This window comes from Microchirus variegatus (assembly GCF_963457635.1).
Source record: "Microchirus variegatus genome assembly, chromosome: 23".
Lineage (NCBI taxonomy): Eukaryota > Metazoa > Chordata > Actinopteri > Pleuronectiformes > Soleidae > Microchirus > Microchirus variegatus.
The window spans coordinates 14,453,745-14,469,819 of NC_139824.1; the positions used below are offsets into that span (position 1 = coordinate 14,453,745).

Here is a 16,075-nt window from a genome sequence, read left to right on the forward strand (position 1 = left end):
TTTCTCTTTTCAGTAATTCAAGTATAATGGTATTTGTGATGTATTTTATATACAGATATAAACATGACTGAAAACATGGAGGTAAAGGAGGGAAATGAATATGTGAATATGTTGTGGTTATAGCATAGGAAACCGGAAACTGATTGATTGATGACGTACAACACACGTGATCATCTTCACGCAGGTGATTTCAATCAGCTGATGACTGCGGCTTCCGCCCCTCTTCCGCCCCCCTCCGTCCCCTCCTCGCCCTCCAGCTAACGACGTCAGGTCAGTGTCACTCATCCACTCATCGAAGAGAAGCCGCATAAACACAGCCGGAAAACGGGAAAAAAAAAGGACGCGTAAAAGGTAACGCTGTTCGAGTACAGAAACTCTTCCTGGAGGAGGGAACTTTACAAAATGAAAACAAAAACTCCTCCGTGACGTCAGACGCAGAACGGCTGCGTTCAGGACGCGATGGCGTGTTCCACCTGGTCCAGGTTGTTGACTCGTCCACAATGGTGAGTAACTTTTGTCAAGTTACATTAACGGCGACTCTCTTTGCTGAATGTGTCATAATAATATCAATAAATGATGTTAATGCTCAAAATTAGCCTTAGCTCAGTGTTAGCTAAGCTGTGCCTTATTGCCGACACAATTTTGGCTTAATGTTAGCTTAATTGTTAGCTAAAATATAGCGTGAGCTCAGTGTTAGCCATGCTGTTATCCCAATACTGCCTCATACTTAAGAAGCTTATTTTCTCAGTTTCAGCTTTGGCTCAAGCTGTGCTTCATTGTCGGCTCAATGTTATTAGCTTTTGCTCAATATTAGCCATGGCTCATTGTTGTCCATACTTTGTACCACTCCACTAAATAACACATTTAAAATATCATGTCTTGGCATATGTCATTCTGGCTGTCTTGTCCTGTCAAGAGGTTTCAACAAAGTGGGTGATTTAAAGCTGATTAGTTTCACAGCTTCTGTGATTTATGCAGGAATTTGTGGTGCCTTATTTTTAAATGGCTTTGATTTGACTCTTGACTCTTTGACTTGTGTGGTACATGCATCTGTTGTTTACTGTAGCTTGTCAAAGTGCTTTAAAAAGTATAGTAATGTATTTGATTACCAGGCGCTAGACGAGGTAGTTATTTCTCAACTGGCAATTGCTTTGATGAGATTATAGCTGGTTCCTGATTAGATTAGATTAGATTAGATTATGGACTTTATGGCTTGCCCAAAGTGGGCACTTTTTCAGCCCTCCAACACCCACTGCTGCTGTTATATCTGCCGAAGTTAGCCGTATCCCGATTGACTGCATCTTCATGTATTTGGGTAGTTTGGTGTCATTCGACAACTGGCAAAGCAGACGCCTGAAAATAATTTACACAAATTCTTCAGTATACAAGACAAATCATTGAGTTTGACATCCTTGGGGGTCAGTAACCTGACCTCTGAACTTCTGGGAAACCATGCAAAATATCGCAAGCTCTTTGCATGACCCAACAGAATCAATATTTGAGCAACTTTATTGCTCAACTTGTACATCAGTCATGATTTAATGAGCTGGTTCTCCTTCACGTGACGGAGAACAAAGTAAAATTGAGTCGACTCCTTCTCTGCGTGTGAGAAAATCTGGCCGCAGATTGGCATGCCGTTGCTGGGCAGTTTGTGACTCAGCCTACCATGATATGCCTAAACTAAACACTACACTAGTTTAGTTTTACATCTCAGGCTGTGGCTCCTGTGGTGCTTCCTCTTTTGGTTTTAGCATCGTTTGAGAAAACGGAGGCAGTCGCAGGACTTCCAGAACTCTCTGTGTACCGTGACCACCGGTGGATTAAAATAGATGGGCCATGACTTTGTCTCTAGGTCACACCATTAGAGCCATGACTGACAGCTTCCTGAGGTGGTTTTCTTTTTTTAAATTGAGTCATCAAGACTCCAGCCCACAACCTCTGATGTGTTTTTTCAGTGAAACGTGAGTCAGACAGGTAGCTGAACAACAGGGCTGGATGTTGACGGTGAAAAATCACCAAATAATTTGATTTCTGTATATGTTTTAACACGGTAATGGGGAAAAAGCAGCCGATATGCTGTTGTGTTGTGCTGATATGTAACTAAAATGTTTGCACTTCAGGATCACCGTAGACGTGTCAACCTTGCGATCCTGATATTGAACATGGTGGCGGTCTCAACGACGACCTCTTGAATGAGAGGTAGGTTTAAATAATTCACAGAGATTTCCCAGAGAAACCGTGCGAGGGTTTTGGCCCTTTTAAAGTCTGAGCTAGAACTTTGCAAGTACAAACATTCGACGCAGGAACCTAACTTCCAAACCTCAGCATATCACATTTCTTTCATCAAAGGAGGTCTCTGTGCTGGGGCAGGTGTGGCTAAAAACCATAAACCTGTGGTTGAGGAGGAAGAGGTGGAGGAGGCCGGCCCTCGTGTGAGCTGCCCTTAAAACAATAATCCTGTTTTCACCCTCAGCTCAACCATTATTTCCAAGTAATCATATCCTCATCATTCCCATGTCAGCACCATGGGACTAAAAATAATAGTCTGAAAGCAGCAGGACGCATGAAGTCGAGTCGAAGAGAAAATCAACACCGAACTTGAAGGTTAGGTTTAAAGTCAGGTGTTAAAGTCTAGGATATGCGTTTCCTTCGTCTCTGTCTATTTTCATAATCCCACCTTCATTTTCTGTCCTGGTAACTATGGTCTAGAAAAACAGAGGGAATCCCCCCACACTTTCTTTTTTTCCAACCTCAGAGGTGGAAACGCCGCCGCCTGGTCCAGCTGAATATATTTACTTGGAGTTAGGAGAGTAGCCACCTCAAAAGCAGGAATGTGCCTAAGTGTGACTTGAAAGAGGCTGTTGCATTTAAATTTTTAACCCAAAAAATAAATACAGAGAGGCCCTGCGATTTTTATGAATGGCTGCATTGATTCCGAAAAACACTCACCAATAAGCAAACTAGCACCGTGATAAACCACTCCCAGGTAGACATGTTTGGGCTGTTACTTGTTAGCTAGATGTATGGTTATTCACATAGACAATAATAATAATGTATGTATAATATAGTAGAAGCAGTGGAAACGGGGGTCCAATGGTTAAATTGCTTAAACAATCTACATACCACACAGGAAAAGCTAAATCCACTGTTCACAAATAAATTGTTGCAAAGGAACAAAGTAGAAAAATCGTGTTATTGATTATCTTTGTTATCTCTTATATAGATGTATTATTTTACTGCAATCTATTTTATTTCCCCTGTGCCATAAGGCAATTTGTGTTTTGACTCTTAACAATGCCTTGTTCCCAGGAATTACCCTGTGTGCGTGTCTACATTTAGTATTTCCCTTGTTTTAAATGAATTGCATCACTGCGGGGTGTTAATTATTCACTACCACCAGTGTTTTAAACAGTTAAAAGACACGTTTATAATATTCTGACTCACTCGGTCAGGCTCCTCCTCCCAAAAAGTCTAAACAACAACAACAACAAACCACCAAAAGTTACGCACTGCAGCTTTAAGAACGAGTTTCAAATAATCTAAATTAGGGTTAGTGTTGAGCGGTAGAAGAGGTGCACTTGTTTTACCTTCCAGCCGTTACCTCTGGTACTCCCACTACACTTTAACTCTGTTCCTCCTCCTCACCCCGCCCTCATAAAACTGTGCTGTGAAGATTAGTCAGCGCTCCCACTCATGACCCAATGACGGGACAGGTTTCTCTGGGAGGTTGGAGGGGGCGTGGCCATGGCTATTTGGCCCCTCCCTCTGCTTCTGGTATAAATGATAGTTTGGGCAGTATTTTTCTGGTAGAAATCCAAGGACCAAGGTCCAACTCGACTGGAGAAAGTAACTCGACGTGAAACTACTTTAGACAAACAGGCATTCAGTGGAGTGTTGCTTCAAATTATTATTCTCTATTTTTTTTTTTTTTATCGTTCTGAAATCTTTCACTGGATTATAAATAATGGCATCGGTGATCTGCTTGACTGTACTGACAATAGCCGTCATCACACAGGTAAGAGTGTAATCATGATAATTATAGTCATCCTTTTATTGTGTCTTTGGCTTCATGCGTCAGTTAAAACACAATACAGTACAATAAATAGATGAAATAAAAACATTCAATACAGATAATGAAGACTTTATCACGGCTTCTGCGTTTGTATTGTATCTTTATTAGGTTGAACAAACCCCTGCTGCTTTTGCAGACATTTCCCTCACATTAAAGGTCACTGCTGTATGAATTTATAAAAATATAATATTTGGTGAGTGCAGTTCAGGTGGGGTTATGTGTCTGTTGTTCACCTGTCTGTAGAAGCCCTGATTAGTAATGAGCATGTCGACTCATGTCTATGTATTCAGACCGAATGACATGTTGATTCTTATAGACTGGAACAAGTTGGCTCTGGTGCAGTTTGATTGAAATGGTGAGGCAGCACGAGTCTGGGTGCAAAGCTCCGTCTGTGTAAACACTCGGCTCACGTGTGAACTTGACTTACTGGAGAGAGACCTGGACTTATGATAAATCGCTGTATCACAGACTTTTTATGTTGGATGGAAAACTGAAAGTGTTGCACTCGACACCTCTTCTTTGTGGCCGGAGCTCCATGGTAACCTCGCAGACGTTCTGCGAGAGGGGTTTTTTTTGCCGTTGCACCGTTGATCTGGGTTCTTTCCTTCAATACTTGACACCTACGGCAACAAACCTGTTGAGGTGTGAGACTGGAAGGTGATCTTACACTTGATGCACAGATTAACTCAGCGGTCAAGTCCAAGGCTTTTTTTTTCATCACTTTGAGATTTTATTCCATGCTTTTATCACGACTTGCATTAAATGTGCTCTTATGTTGGGCTTAGCCAGACGTCACTTGCTCTACAGTTGGTTAAAAACTTGTTTTTAAAAGGTCTTGCCACACTGTTAGTCGTCCCTAAGACGAAGACATCAGGCAGGCCGACTCACTTCCTGTTTAAAGTCCTCTCTTAAAACGCTTTGGCTTTTAACTCGGTTTGAGATGTCGCCTTTTACTGTTTTTTATTGTTTTACTGCCTTTTTATTGTTTTCGGTTTTGTGTTTGTCCTCATGTCTGCGTTGTATTTAACCCTTAGAACACAGAGCATGTACAATATATACAGAGGCTATAAGAATGTGTTTTATATCCTTTGTTTTTCTGCATAACTTATAGGCAACTATATAAACACACCTGAGCAAAAAGTGTTTATTTTGTGACTTCTGCACAGTTATTGCTGCTTTATATCACTTCTAAAAATGCCATATAAAACAAATCATAACTTAACAAACGCATAAGAAGACGGAAGAAAACTCATTTTATTGAATATGTGACCTATAAACCCACACCCCCCAGGATGTCCATATAAGGAGTTGTGTATTATTCCCGCGGCAATTTACCATGGGTGCATTTCAACGTGTCCTCTTCTCGTCCTCTCGTCCCTCCAGGTGACCGCTGGCTGCCCAGCAGTGTGCGAGTGCCCTGCGGGGCCCCTCGCCTGCCCTCCAGGTGTGAGCGCCGTGCCGGACGGATGCGGCTGCTGCAAGGTGTGCGCGGCACAGCTGAACCAGGACTGCAGCTCCACGAGGCCGTGTGACCACCACAAAGGGCTGGAGTGTAATTATGGCAATGACGTAACCATGACGTGGGGCATCTGTCGAGGTGAGTTCAATAAGAAGCCACAAATATCATTCAACAACAGGTTGTTAATCTTGTATTCGTGAAGCCATATTCTCCAAAAATGCATCCTTCCTTTGGTGTATGCAGTATTATTTACTGACATAGACATACTTATATTTGTTAATGATTTATACTTCATCATCAGAAATGCTACCCCTTTCCACATTGTTTTTTATGTTCAATTGCATTAACATGCAGGGGAAATATTTATTGTGACTTATTCAATCAAACAAAACCTCCGTAAAACCAAAGATGTCACAAATCAGTGATCAAGAACCATCGCGCCCCGCACACAGTCCATGTTTTATGACAGTATGGACTTCAGAGGGGATTTCAGAGATAAAAATATACTTCTGCACTATGACAGTGATGCCCCGCAAACTATGAATAGCTGGTCCTTCCATGCTTAGGAGACGAGGAGTCTGACACTTCCTGTCTCCTTTTCTCCATTGACCTTTCACTGTCTTTGCTCCTCTGTTTGTTTCTGTGTTCCCGTGGAATGGGAAGTCATTTTGAAGTCAGTTTAGGACCAAAGTGGCGTTCTTAACGCGCCTGATGCAACGTGTCAAGGGTGTCCTGTCGCTAAAATACTGACCTTACAGGCCACTGTGCTCAGAATATCCTTGTTGATCTCCGCTCCTTCGTGTACCTCTCACCACACTTACTTAGGCAATTGTGCGCCATGTTTTCCAGCTAAATCCGAGGGGCGATCGTGCGAGTACAACGGAGGCATCTACCAGAACGGCGAGAGCTTCCGCGCCGGCTGTAAGCACCAGTGCACCTGCATTGACGGCGCGGTCGGCTGTGCGCCGCTCTGCCACAACAAGCTGCCGCCGGCTTCGCCGTCCTGCCCTTATCCACGGCTGGTCAGGATACCTGGGCAGTGCTGCTTCAGCGTGGACTGTCATCAGGGCACCTGGCTCCTCCCACCTAAGCATCAGGTGCGTTGTTTTTGATGCACCATATCTGGGCTTTTAAGAAAACATTTTATTTAAAGTTATTATCATATTTTTTCTGTCAAATGACTACGGGTGTAAGAAAATATCAATGCACTATATCTATGGTGTGATACTGTATCACAATGGAAGTATTCTTGACGATTTGACTCTCTCCTCTTCCTTCTCCTCCTCTTACTTGACAAAGAAAACTTTTGCATGTAACAATGTTATTTTTATTTTAACTTTTAGACTATTTTGGGGGTGATTTCAATGTCTTTAAACACCTTCAAAGGTGTTTTATGGACCGTCGTTAAAGAAACATGATTCCTTTATGAGGGTTTCGGATTAAGGATCTTTATTTTTTTTACTACTTCCTGTTAGCTTTTATATTCTGTTGTTAGTTTTATATCTGAAATAACTTTGTCTATATAACTATTTGTACTATTATTGACCAGGACTCCCTGGAAGAAGAGATCTTGTATCTCAATGGGACCTTCCTGACTAAATAAAGTAATATAAATTAAAATAAAATCACCTTGCTTATAATATCCCAGTATATTGCTTTATATGTACATATGTACATATTCTAACAAAACGATCTCCTGAAATTCTAATTTTCAACATATGCATTCTTCACATTGTCATTCACATTCTCATAATGTGTTTTTGATACTTTGACAAGTTGCTACCTGTCATGTTTGGGAGGGATTATACTTGTTTACATAGATTAGATACTGTTTATTATGATGATGATGATGATGATGATGGTGCATGGTAGAGAGAGGTCACTCTTGCCTTAAACGAAAAATCTGTGCTAATCAGGCCGTCACGTCATGGCCATAACATTGTGGGGATAAACATCAAAGACAGTCACGGACGTTCATCTGCCGTCTCGTCTCTTATCTCTTATCTCACAGGTTCCTCCGCTAAAACACCACCTGCCCGGAGCCGAGCTCCACCCAGCTCCACGACGACCTGAAAGCAAGTTGCTGCTAACCAACGAGCTCGCAGATGTTCAGCCCAGAGGATGGGAGAGTGAACACGGCTACAAGCATGTGCGCGGTGAGGGACTTAGGACTAGGATGTTTTTCTAGAATTCTAGGTGAACAACTGCTATATATTTATTTTTTTCTTGCTCTTTCTTGTTCCACACCTCAGCGTGGAACCATGTGAAGGAAAAGAAGTGTCAAGCGCAGACCACAAACTGGTCCCCGTGCTCTCGCAGCTGCGGCACGGGCGTTTCGTCTCGAATCACCAACAAGAACCCTCGCTGTAAGCTGGAGAGAGAGACGAGGATCTGCACCGTCAGGCCGTGCCAAGGCCTGGCCGCTAAAGCCAAGGTGAAGTAGAGACGAGCTTTCTATCAGACAGTAAAACCTGGATACTTGTGATAACGCGTATCAATGAGGAAGTTTTTCACCCTTTATCTTCTCCTCTGACAATGCAGGGGAACTACCTGAACTTACTTTTGCCCTACTTCCTTCTTTGCTTACAGAGGCTGAAAACAGCACATCTGTGCTTTACAGCAGTGGTTCTCAAACGTTTTTTATACCGAGTAACAAGTGAGGAAAATATTGGGCTCTCAAAGTCACGCTATTATCTCCAACGTTAAAATACAGTGGTGTAAGAAGGCCGAGCAGACTTTTCTTTCTTTCTTCACACAGTGATAAAGTGAAATTAGATCAAGATTGGATCACATACCCTGGTATTAGGGTATTAACGACATCTAAGATAGACTTATCTGTCAATAAAGTCAAAGTCGACTCAACAAGTCGTTTGATATTGACACATCGCGTCACACCTCGTTTGCGGTCTTTTTTGCATTCATCATCACAAACCGCAGCTCCTTTTCTCTTTTTTCTTTCTTCATAAAACATTTTTTGTTCTACCCTCCAGTAAATTTGCTCTCACTGCGACCGCCACCTTTAATCCCAATCTTAAGAACAGAGATTATCTTTTGCGGTGCTTCCTGGAAGCGCCACATCCAGTGGGAACTGGGCAGTGGCTGATTTACTCAGCGGTGTTGTTGAGGTGGCAGGCAGGCGCCTTTTTAAATATAGCCCCCCTCCCCACCCACCCCCCGGCATTCCTGCCAAGCAACTGTCCATAGCTTGGCCCCATCTGTGTAGTCCGAGTCCAGGGAAGTGATGTGTCTATATTAATCCTCCACGTTGGACACAGGACACACAGAGGTCTTATCCCTGCCTTACTTACTTGTGCCAAGGCGGGTGTCGCCGTGTTTAACAGAGACGCTAAAATGTTTAATTAAAATGTAATCTTAAAATTAATCATTCAAATCTGAAAATAATCCCCCTCTAAAGCAAACGTTTTGGCACAAGTTTTAATGCGAAACTGATGAGATTGAGTGCAGTGCTGCTTAAATCTGCTGTTAAAGGACTGGTTTATTGGGTTTTTTAATTTTGCAAACATTTGATGTCTTTTATGAGGGTTATTTATTATTATTTATATTATGCTCATGTGTGTCTTTGTTTGATTTTTACCTGACACATTCGCTGCATTCAGTACTATGATGCACATTTTGCACTTCAGGTTAAGTTCTTGTAGCCTGTTATATTTGATTCAGGGGTGGTTGTTGATGTTTTAAAATGGCATCTTTTGTTGGGTTTTTTGCATCTTGCACCTGGCAAAAACACTAAAAACTAAGCATTTACAAACAAAAAAAATGTATGAAAATTCGTTCCATGATGCTTATACAATGATACACTGCGATCTAGTGGCGGTGCCGTCCCTTTGCGGCTAACACAATCGTCCATGCATTGTGGGAAATGTAGTTTATGGTCAACGGACTCCTTAAAGCAGCATAGACCTATTTTAACACAGATTTTTAAGACCAATTAATCACTTCTGGGCCACATAAAATGACGTGGCGGGCCACATCTGGCCCCCGGGCCTTGAGTTTGACACACGTGACTAACAACAATCACCATAATTGACTCCATGGAACTCATCTCTTTGACTTTATTGTCCATCCACAGAGAGGAAAGAAGTGTTCCCTCACCCAGAAAGCGCCCGAGCCCGTCCGACTTTCCTACGGCGAATGTGCGAGCGTCCGCCTCTACCGGCCCAGCTACTGCGGCGCGTGCGCGAACGGACGATGCTGCTCGCCACGCCACACGCGCACCGCACCCGTGACCTTTGTCTGCCCAGACGGGGATCGCTTTCAAAAGTCGGCCATGTTTATCCTGTCCTGTAAATGCAGCAAGGACTGTGGCCACCTCAATGAAGTGGCCCTCCCTCCACAGCACTGGATGTACGGAGACACACACAAGTTCATCGACTTGTAGTCCTGAGGCCCGCTTATGTAATTTGATTAGAATGTGATCAGGTCAACTTTCTTGATGAAGGAAGATGCTTCAAGACGAGGAGTCATTTTTATTTTTATTTTTTTAAATCTGGCTCCAAGTGAGTGAAGACCACAGGCACCTGCCTGAATACAAAGACTGCATGTGGAAGTGCCGCTTCATATGAAGCATGAAGGCAACCTTTAATATAAAACGTGTGACCAGAGCGGTCCTGTTCTAACAGACGTGGGACCTGAACTAGAGCCCTGAAGCACACCTGGACCTCCTCACTGGAGCGAGAACTGGTTCAGGTGTTGGAGTTTTTTTTGTTTTTTTTTTATGGAAACGCTCAGATTAATCTGAGAAGAGAAACATTACCACACGAAATACGACTTGGGAGAGCAGCGCACAAGGACCAAGGATTAATACGCTCACACGCTGAGATGATAGCAGCGACTTCTCAAGGACAAGCATGTAGAAAGAATGACGCATAATGTGGACAAAGCCCCCTTATTAAATAACTCTTATTTTAATTCAGAATCGGCATGTTACAGATATTAACATACAATGCAACAGTTCAAGTTTTAAGTACAAGTTACCCTGTAATGAACAATTAAATAGGACGTGTCAGCAGCAGAGATTGGACCAGTAACACAATTCTCCAAAACATCTGTTTTTTTTTTTTAGTATGTGCTTTTAATGCAGCTTAGAAGTCTTACCCAAATGTTTTGGGGTTCTTTGTGATCATGCTACCTTCTGTATTATTGTGATCCATGTTTTTATAACAGTCACACACGTGTAGCTGTCCCAGGTTTTTCTCAGTCCAGTGGCAGCTGAGCTCACTTTAACCCTTCACATATTCCTTTTGTTGGAGAACACTTTTAATATAAACTACCCTTACACAAAATTAGCTAAGTTAGGGTCTTCTTGCTGTTTTTAAATAATACAACCAGGCAGCCAGTTCACAATCATAAGATATGATTCCATTTTCAAACCAAGAGCCCCCTCTAGTGGTGAAAAAGAATTACATTCAGTCTAAAGATACAAAGTATGTCATTTCGGATGCAATTTGTGTCAGTTTAATGCAACATCTGACATAATTAACATGTGCAAAATTAATTTTAACAGCATCACATGAGGTATAAAAAAATAACTAAAACGAGAACAAGCGCCTGCAAAAATGTTAAAAAAAAAAAATGTTTTATCCTTGGAAACAAATACAGAGGGAGTGGAACTTTGAAATAAAATGTTGAGCTTCATTTTTTTGTCTCTATTCTTCGTCGGTCAGACTCATCTGGACTGTTCGACTGCAGAGAAAAAGGAAAAGATCCAATACATTTGGTTTAAAGTAGTCGTCGTCATCTGGCCAAGTGTAAGACGGCTGTAAGCGACAGAAACTTACTGTAAGAGGAAATGTCAATCTCCTCCGGTAGCTCTGCAACGTTGACCTCAAATCGGTCTTGGACCTCATTCAGGGTCTTAGCGTCAGTCTCATCTGACACAAATGTGATGGCCAGACCTTTGGTCCCAAACCTGCCGGCACGAGCCACCTGAGGTAGAAGGAAAAACGGAAATTAAATCCTCGATTCCACAGGTGGAGATTGTGGCGTCGGTCAGATGACTATAGGGAGGCATACAAACAAAATGTGATTTTAGATTATCGAGTTTAGATAAGAGTTGGACTGACCCTGTGTAGGTACGTGTCCGAGTCCTCAGGCATGTCATAGTTAAAGACGATGTTGACTCGCTCGATGTCCATGCCTCGGCCAAACAGGTTCGTTGCGACCAAGATCCTTCGCTGGAAGTCTTTAAACTGCTGATACCGGGATAACCTTGGAGGAGGAATGAACCACAACAAGGAAAGAGAATAAGTAAGGGTGAGACCCAAGACACTGTTGATTCTGATCCAAGTACAGAAATGTGCCGTTTGCTACATCGCGTTTTTTCGATTTCAAGCTGTAAAGCAGGGGTTCTCAAAGTTTTGATACCTGAGGGCCAATTTAGGAACCCAATGTTGGACTGAGAGCGGCCAAGGGAAAAAAAACAGAAAGAAATCCCATTTGTAATAATTGTAGTTACCAGATTGCAGTTCTACAGTTTACACTTATTGGTCTGTATCCAGTAATGTCCAATAAACATTTAACAAGCTTAGTAGCTCCTGGATTAAAACTATCAACTGTAATTCATTGCGGGCCGCCAGAAATGTTTCTGCGGTCCGCCATTGGCCCCCGGGCCGCACTTTGAGAACCAATGCTGTAACGAAAATGATCATCTACCTCGCCTCCTGTGACATTCCCCTGTGGATGGCGATGGCGGGGAAATTCTGCTCCACCAGCAGCTGCGACAGAGCCACACAGCGATGCACAGACTTTACAAAGATCACCACCTAACGAGACCAGAGGGTTGTTGTTTAATTGGGAATGGTTTAGTCATGAAAGAGAAATATTCGTTTTACTTTAAGGACAAGGGTTGAACGTAATCTAAATCAGCGATTAAGTACTGCGCAAATGTTATACGACTGTGAGAGTGAGAACAGAAGGGGAAGTATGTGTGTTGATTGCGAGTCGTTGTGTGACGTGATTGCAAACTGTACCTGGTTGAACTCGAGCACATCAAGTAGGTCAAACAGCTTTCGGTTCTTCTCGCTGTCTCTCAGCTTGCAGTAATACTGCTGTAAGCCGTGAAGTGTCAGCTTGGTCTCGTCGTCCACAAAAACTTCCATTGGCTATACGGCAAGAGGGAGAATAAAGAAGCATCGTTGGTGCCTTGCTCTCAATTTTAGGATATCGCGTAGAACACGTAAGTTAACCACTTAAGGAGTCCTATTGTTGATTTGCTTTGTCTTTTTATTTTTTTGTGTCATGTTCTCCTCAACTACAGCAGAGCCAGGAAGAGGCGTGTCTGTCCTGACCAAGCCAAATCTGCCGAGGAGGCTCGCTCTCCCCCTCTGATATGGACACTTATGACACCGACAGCCACAAGTGGGCAAAGCTACGAGGGGGTTCAATGCAAACACTTGAAGTAAGTACTACACTATAGCAATCCCCAACTTCTGTCACTCGTTTGGAACTCACGTCCTGCATGAATTTGCGGCAGACGGGGCGAATCTCCTTGCTGAGCGTTGCGCTGAACATCATAACTTGCTTCTCATGAGGCGTCAGCCTGAAAATTTCCTGGACGTCGCGCCTCATATCTGCGGCAACAAACAACGAGGTACGCGTCTTCGTTTTCACTTTCACACGCAAGCCTGTTTTTTTGATAAAAATCCTTTTACTGACGCGACATTTTTACTCACCCAGCTGCTCCAGCATCTTATCGCACTCGTCGAGCACAAAGTGTTTTATGTTCTTCACGCTGAGCGTCTTGTTGCGGATGAGGGCTAGCGTCCGGCCTGGCGTTCCCACGACGATGTGAGGACAGTTCTTCTTCAGGACGTCCTCGTCGTTTTTAATGGCCAGGCCGCCGAAGAACACGGACACCTTGAGCGCGGGCATGTACTTCGAGAAGCGCTCGTACTCCTTGCTGATCTGGAAGGCCAGCTCTCGTGTATGGCACATCACGAGGACAGACACCTGACACGCAGGGAAGAATTTACAAAACTTAACATCTATCGTCTATCTTTACAAATCGGTAAGAAAGAGCCAACTCACCTGACCCTCCACAGGTTCTATCTGCTGCAGGGTGGCCAGGACAAACACTGCCGTCTTCCCCATACCAGACTTGGCCTGACACAGGATGTCCATTCCCAAAATGGCTTGAGGTATACACTCATGTTGAACTGTAAATAAAACAAATGTTAATCGTTAGTGAGCAGAAAAACAGTTCTAAATTACTGTGTATTTATAATAACCGAAAACCACGCGCTACCTTCAGAGGGATGCTCGAAACCACAGTCGACGATGGCTCGAAGCAGCTCTGGTTTGAGGAGAAAGTCTCTGAAGCCGGAGCTGTGGATGGACACGTAGGAGCCTTTCACGTCCTTCTTATTTGCTGGGGTCCCACTCTCAGGTGCTCCCTGGGGCTCGTCGTCCTCCTCGTAGTCCAGAAGCTCATTGTCAACATCGTTCTCAGCCATCTCTACAGACGACAGGGGAATCTGGTTGGGTCTCATAACCTTCTTCAAAAATCTGATTATTCCTTAGGTCATTTTGGATTCTTTTAATTATTCAGCTGCGTTTTTGCTATTTCCTTTCTTACTTCCCGTTAAACTGTGGCATTTTTTCCAATTGTTTTGTTTATTCACTGGAATCGATATACCGCATATTGGCAATAAGTCCAACCTAAAATAATTCCCAGTTGGAGTCAATAAAGTCATACATATATATGGACTATATATACTTATTTTTGTTCCTTGCTCATATAATATCCGTTAAGAAGCTATTATACGAAATGAGTTAGAATCCAGTATTTACTGAACGAAATTAGTAGGATTGACTGTCTCAAGTTCCAATAATAATATGGGAATGTTAGAAGGCGGAAGCTTTCTTATCATATCAGGCTTGTAATAAAAATGAATTCATTACTAAATATGACGATTAAGCTTGGTTAAACAACGGAATACGTGGGAGTCGTTTGAATACACCAAAAGTAGTTGTACTCGTCGACACACGCTCTTCTCCTTCGTCCGTTTCTTTCATTCACAGCGGCTAGCTAGCAAGTTAGCCGCTAGCAAATGAATGGTACAGTGACTCCAATAACACCGCACCCCTACATACGTGAAATGTAGTCAGAAAAAAACGACAGTAGTTGTTTACCGCTACTAAACGGACACACCGTTAGCTTTCAAAACGAAGCTAATGTTGTCGAGGCTAGCGGGTTGACTTGACTGCCGCAAGCAAATGACGAAGTCGCAACTTGGGCTCCTGCGACAAAGTCTTTCTTTAAAAAGGCAATTCTTCACTATTATTATCATTCTTTGTTGTTATTATTATTATTATTATTATCATTAACAGTTACGGTTGTGTTGACGAGCTTGGCATGAACGACACGAACACGCAGACACGTTACCTTCCTGTGATGTTTTTATGTCCCACTGATGTCCGCGTGCGATGTGAAGGCGAGGAGCGTCTCATGCCTGGGCGTGTACGACCATGCGTGTACGGCAAGCACACGCAGTCCAAAATACAATACGCGAATAAGATTTACATATACAGTTAGGTGGCGGTATTCCACTAACCTAAGAATAGAATAGGAACAAAGAATAGGAAGAAGAAGAAGATGACGGAGTAACAGACAAGTTTGTGAGCTTGTTTTCTGCAGTTATTTTCAAAACATGTTAACTCATTGTAACCAGTGGCAATGTTATGGTCAGACAGCTAGTGTGACTTTTTAAAAAAAAATTTGGACAAAACATTTTTTGGACTATTTTTTGACAAATTTGACATGCGTTCAAATTAGAATAGTAGAATACATAATTTTATCCCACAAACTTCAACTTCTCAAAAAAAAAAAGTCATACAATGCATGATTTTTTCCCCAAATTTTGGACACAAATTTTCTTATTGCCTTTTCTGTCAAATTTTGGAAGACATTCCCCGGTATGATTTTTTTTTTTTTCAAATTTTGCGCAAAAATATTTCTGACTAATTTTGGACGACATTCCGCGATATGACTTTTTTTTTTTTTCAAATTTTGCGCAAAAAAATATTTCCGACTAATTTTGGACGACATTCCGCGGTATGACTCTTTTTTTTTTTTTTTTTTCAAATTTTGGACACATCTTTTTTTTACTTCATAAACATTTCACAGTGAATTATTGTTTTTAGTGGCTCTGTTTGTGTGTCTGTTTGTTTGTGCTTCCACACTTGCACTAACACGTTTCCTGAGAGTAAAGAGGTTACCCTTCTTCCTTATGTTTTCTTCCTTTCTTCCCTTCCTTATCTTTTTCTTTCTTTTACCTTATTGTCCTCCTTTCTATTAAAAATACTGCCCTTGATTAACTTGCTATAATCAGTCACAGATGGACTGAAACTACTCACACAGTTAATCATTTGTTTGTCACACTCGGATAAATCCGTCACACCTGCGGGCTCCGCCCCCACGCAGAATAAAGCTCTACGCTCATTGGCTCTGCTTGTTGTCCTTCCACAGGGGGGGCGGGGCGGTGCTGCCGGCGTTCTGGCGAGCCATTGGTCGGCGCCATGTCAAT

The 16,075-nt window shown here is 42.5% G+C and overlaps 2 protein-coding genes across 2 annotated transcripts; one reads left to right on the top strand and one right to left on the bottom strand.

The window, feature by feature from the left end:
- Positions 1-3,827: 3,827 nt before the first annotated feature.
- On the top strand, positions 3,828-11,150 carry LOC310943556 (CCN family member 1-like). The gene is made up of 6 exons (XM_083909157.1): positions 3,828-4,015; positions 5,456-5,669; positions 6,381-6,628; positions 7,543-7,687; positions 7,784-7,965; positions 9,622-11,150. Exons 1-6 carry the CDS (start codon positions 3,965-3,967, stop codon positions 9,928-9,930), a joined length of 1,149 nt encoding a protein of 382 aa, XP_083765283.1. The 5' UTR covers positions 3,828-3,964; the 3' UTR covers positions 9,931-11,150.
- On the bottom strand, positions 11,118-14,002 carry LOC310943555 (ATP-dependent RNA helicase DDX39A; the record flags this gene model as incomplete). Its single annotated transcript, XM_083909156.1, has 9 exons — positions 11,118-11,234; positions 11,330-11,477; positions 11,615-11,759; positions 12,204-12,313; positions 12,521-12,652; positions 13,002-13,120; positions 13,223-13,499; positions 13,578-13,705; positions 13,795-14,002. 9 exons carry the CDS (start codon positions 14,000-14,002, stop codon positions 11,218-11,220), a joined length of 1,284 nt encoding a protein of 427 aa, XP_083765282.1. The 3' UTR covers positions 11,118-11,217.
- Positions 14,003-16,075: the final 2,073 nt, after the last annotated feature.

Bases quoted from the DNA above. Each gene is read 5' to 3' on its own strand.
- LOC310943556 (XM_083909157.1), top strand. From the start codon at position 3,965: ATGGCATCGGTGATCTGCTTGACTGTACTGACAATAGCCGTCATCACA. The intron at 4,016-5,455 runs GTAAGAGTGTAA...TCGTCCCTCCAG, and splicing joins CAATAGCCGTCATCACACAG to GTGACCGCTGGCTGCCCAGC. The intron at 6,629-7,542 runs GTGCGTTGTTTT...CTTATCTCACAG, and splicing joins TCCTCCCACCTAAGCATCAG to GTTCCTCCGCTAAAACACCA.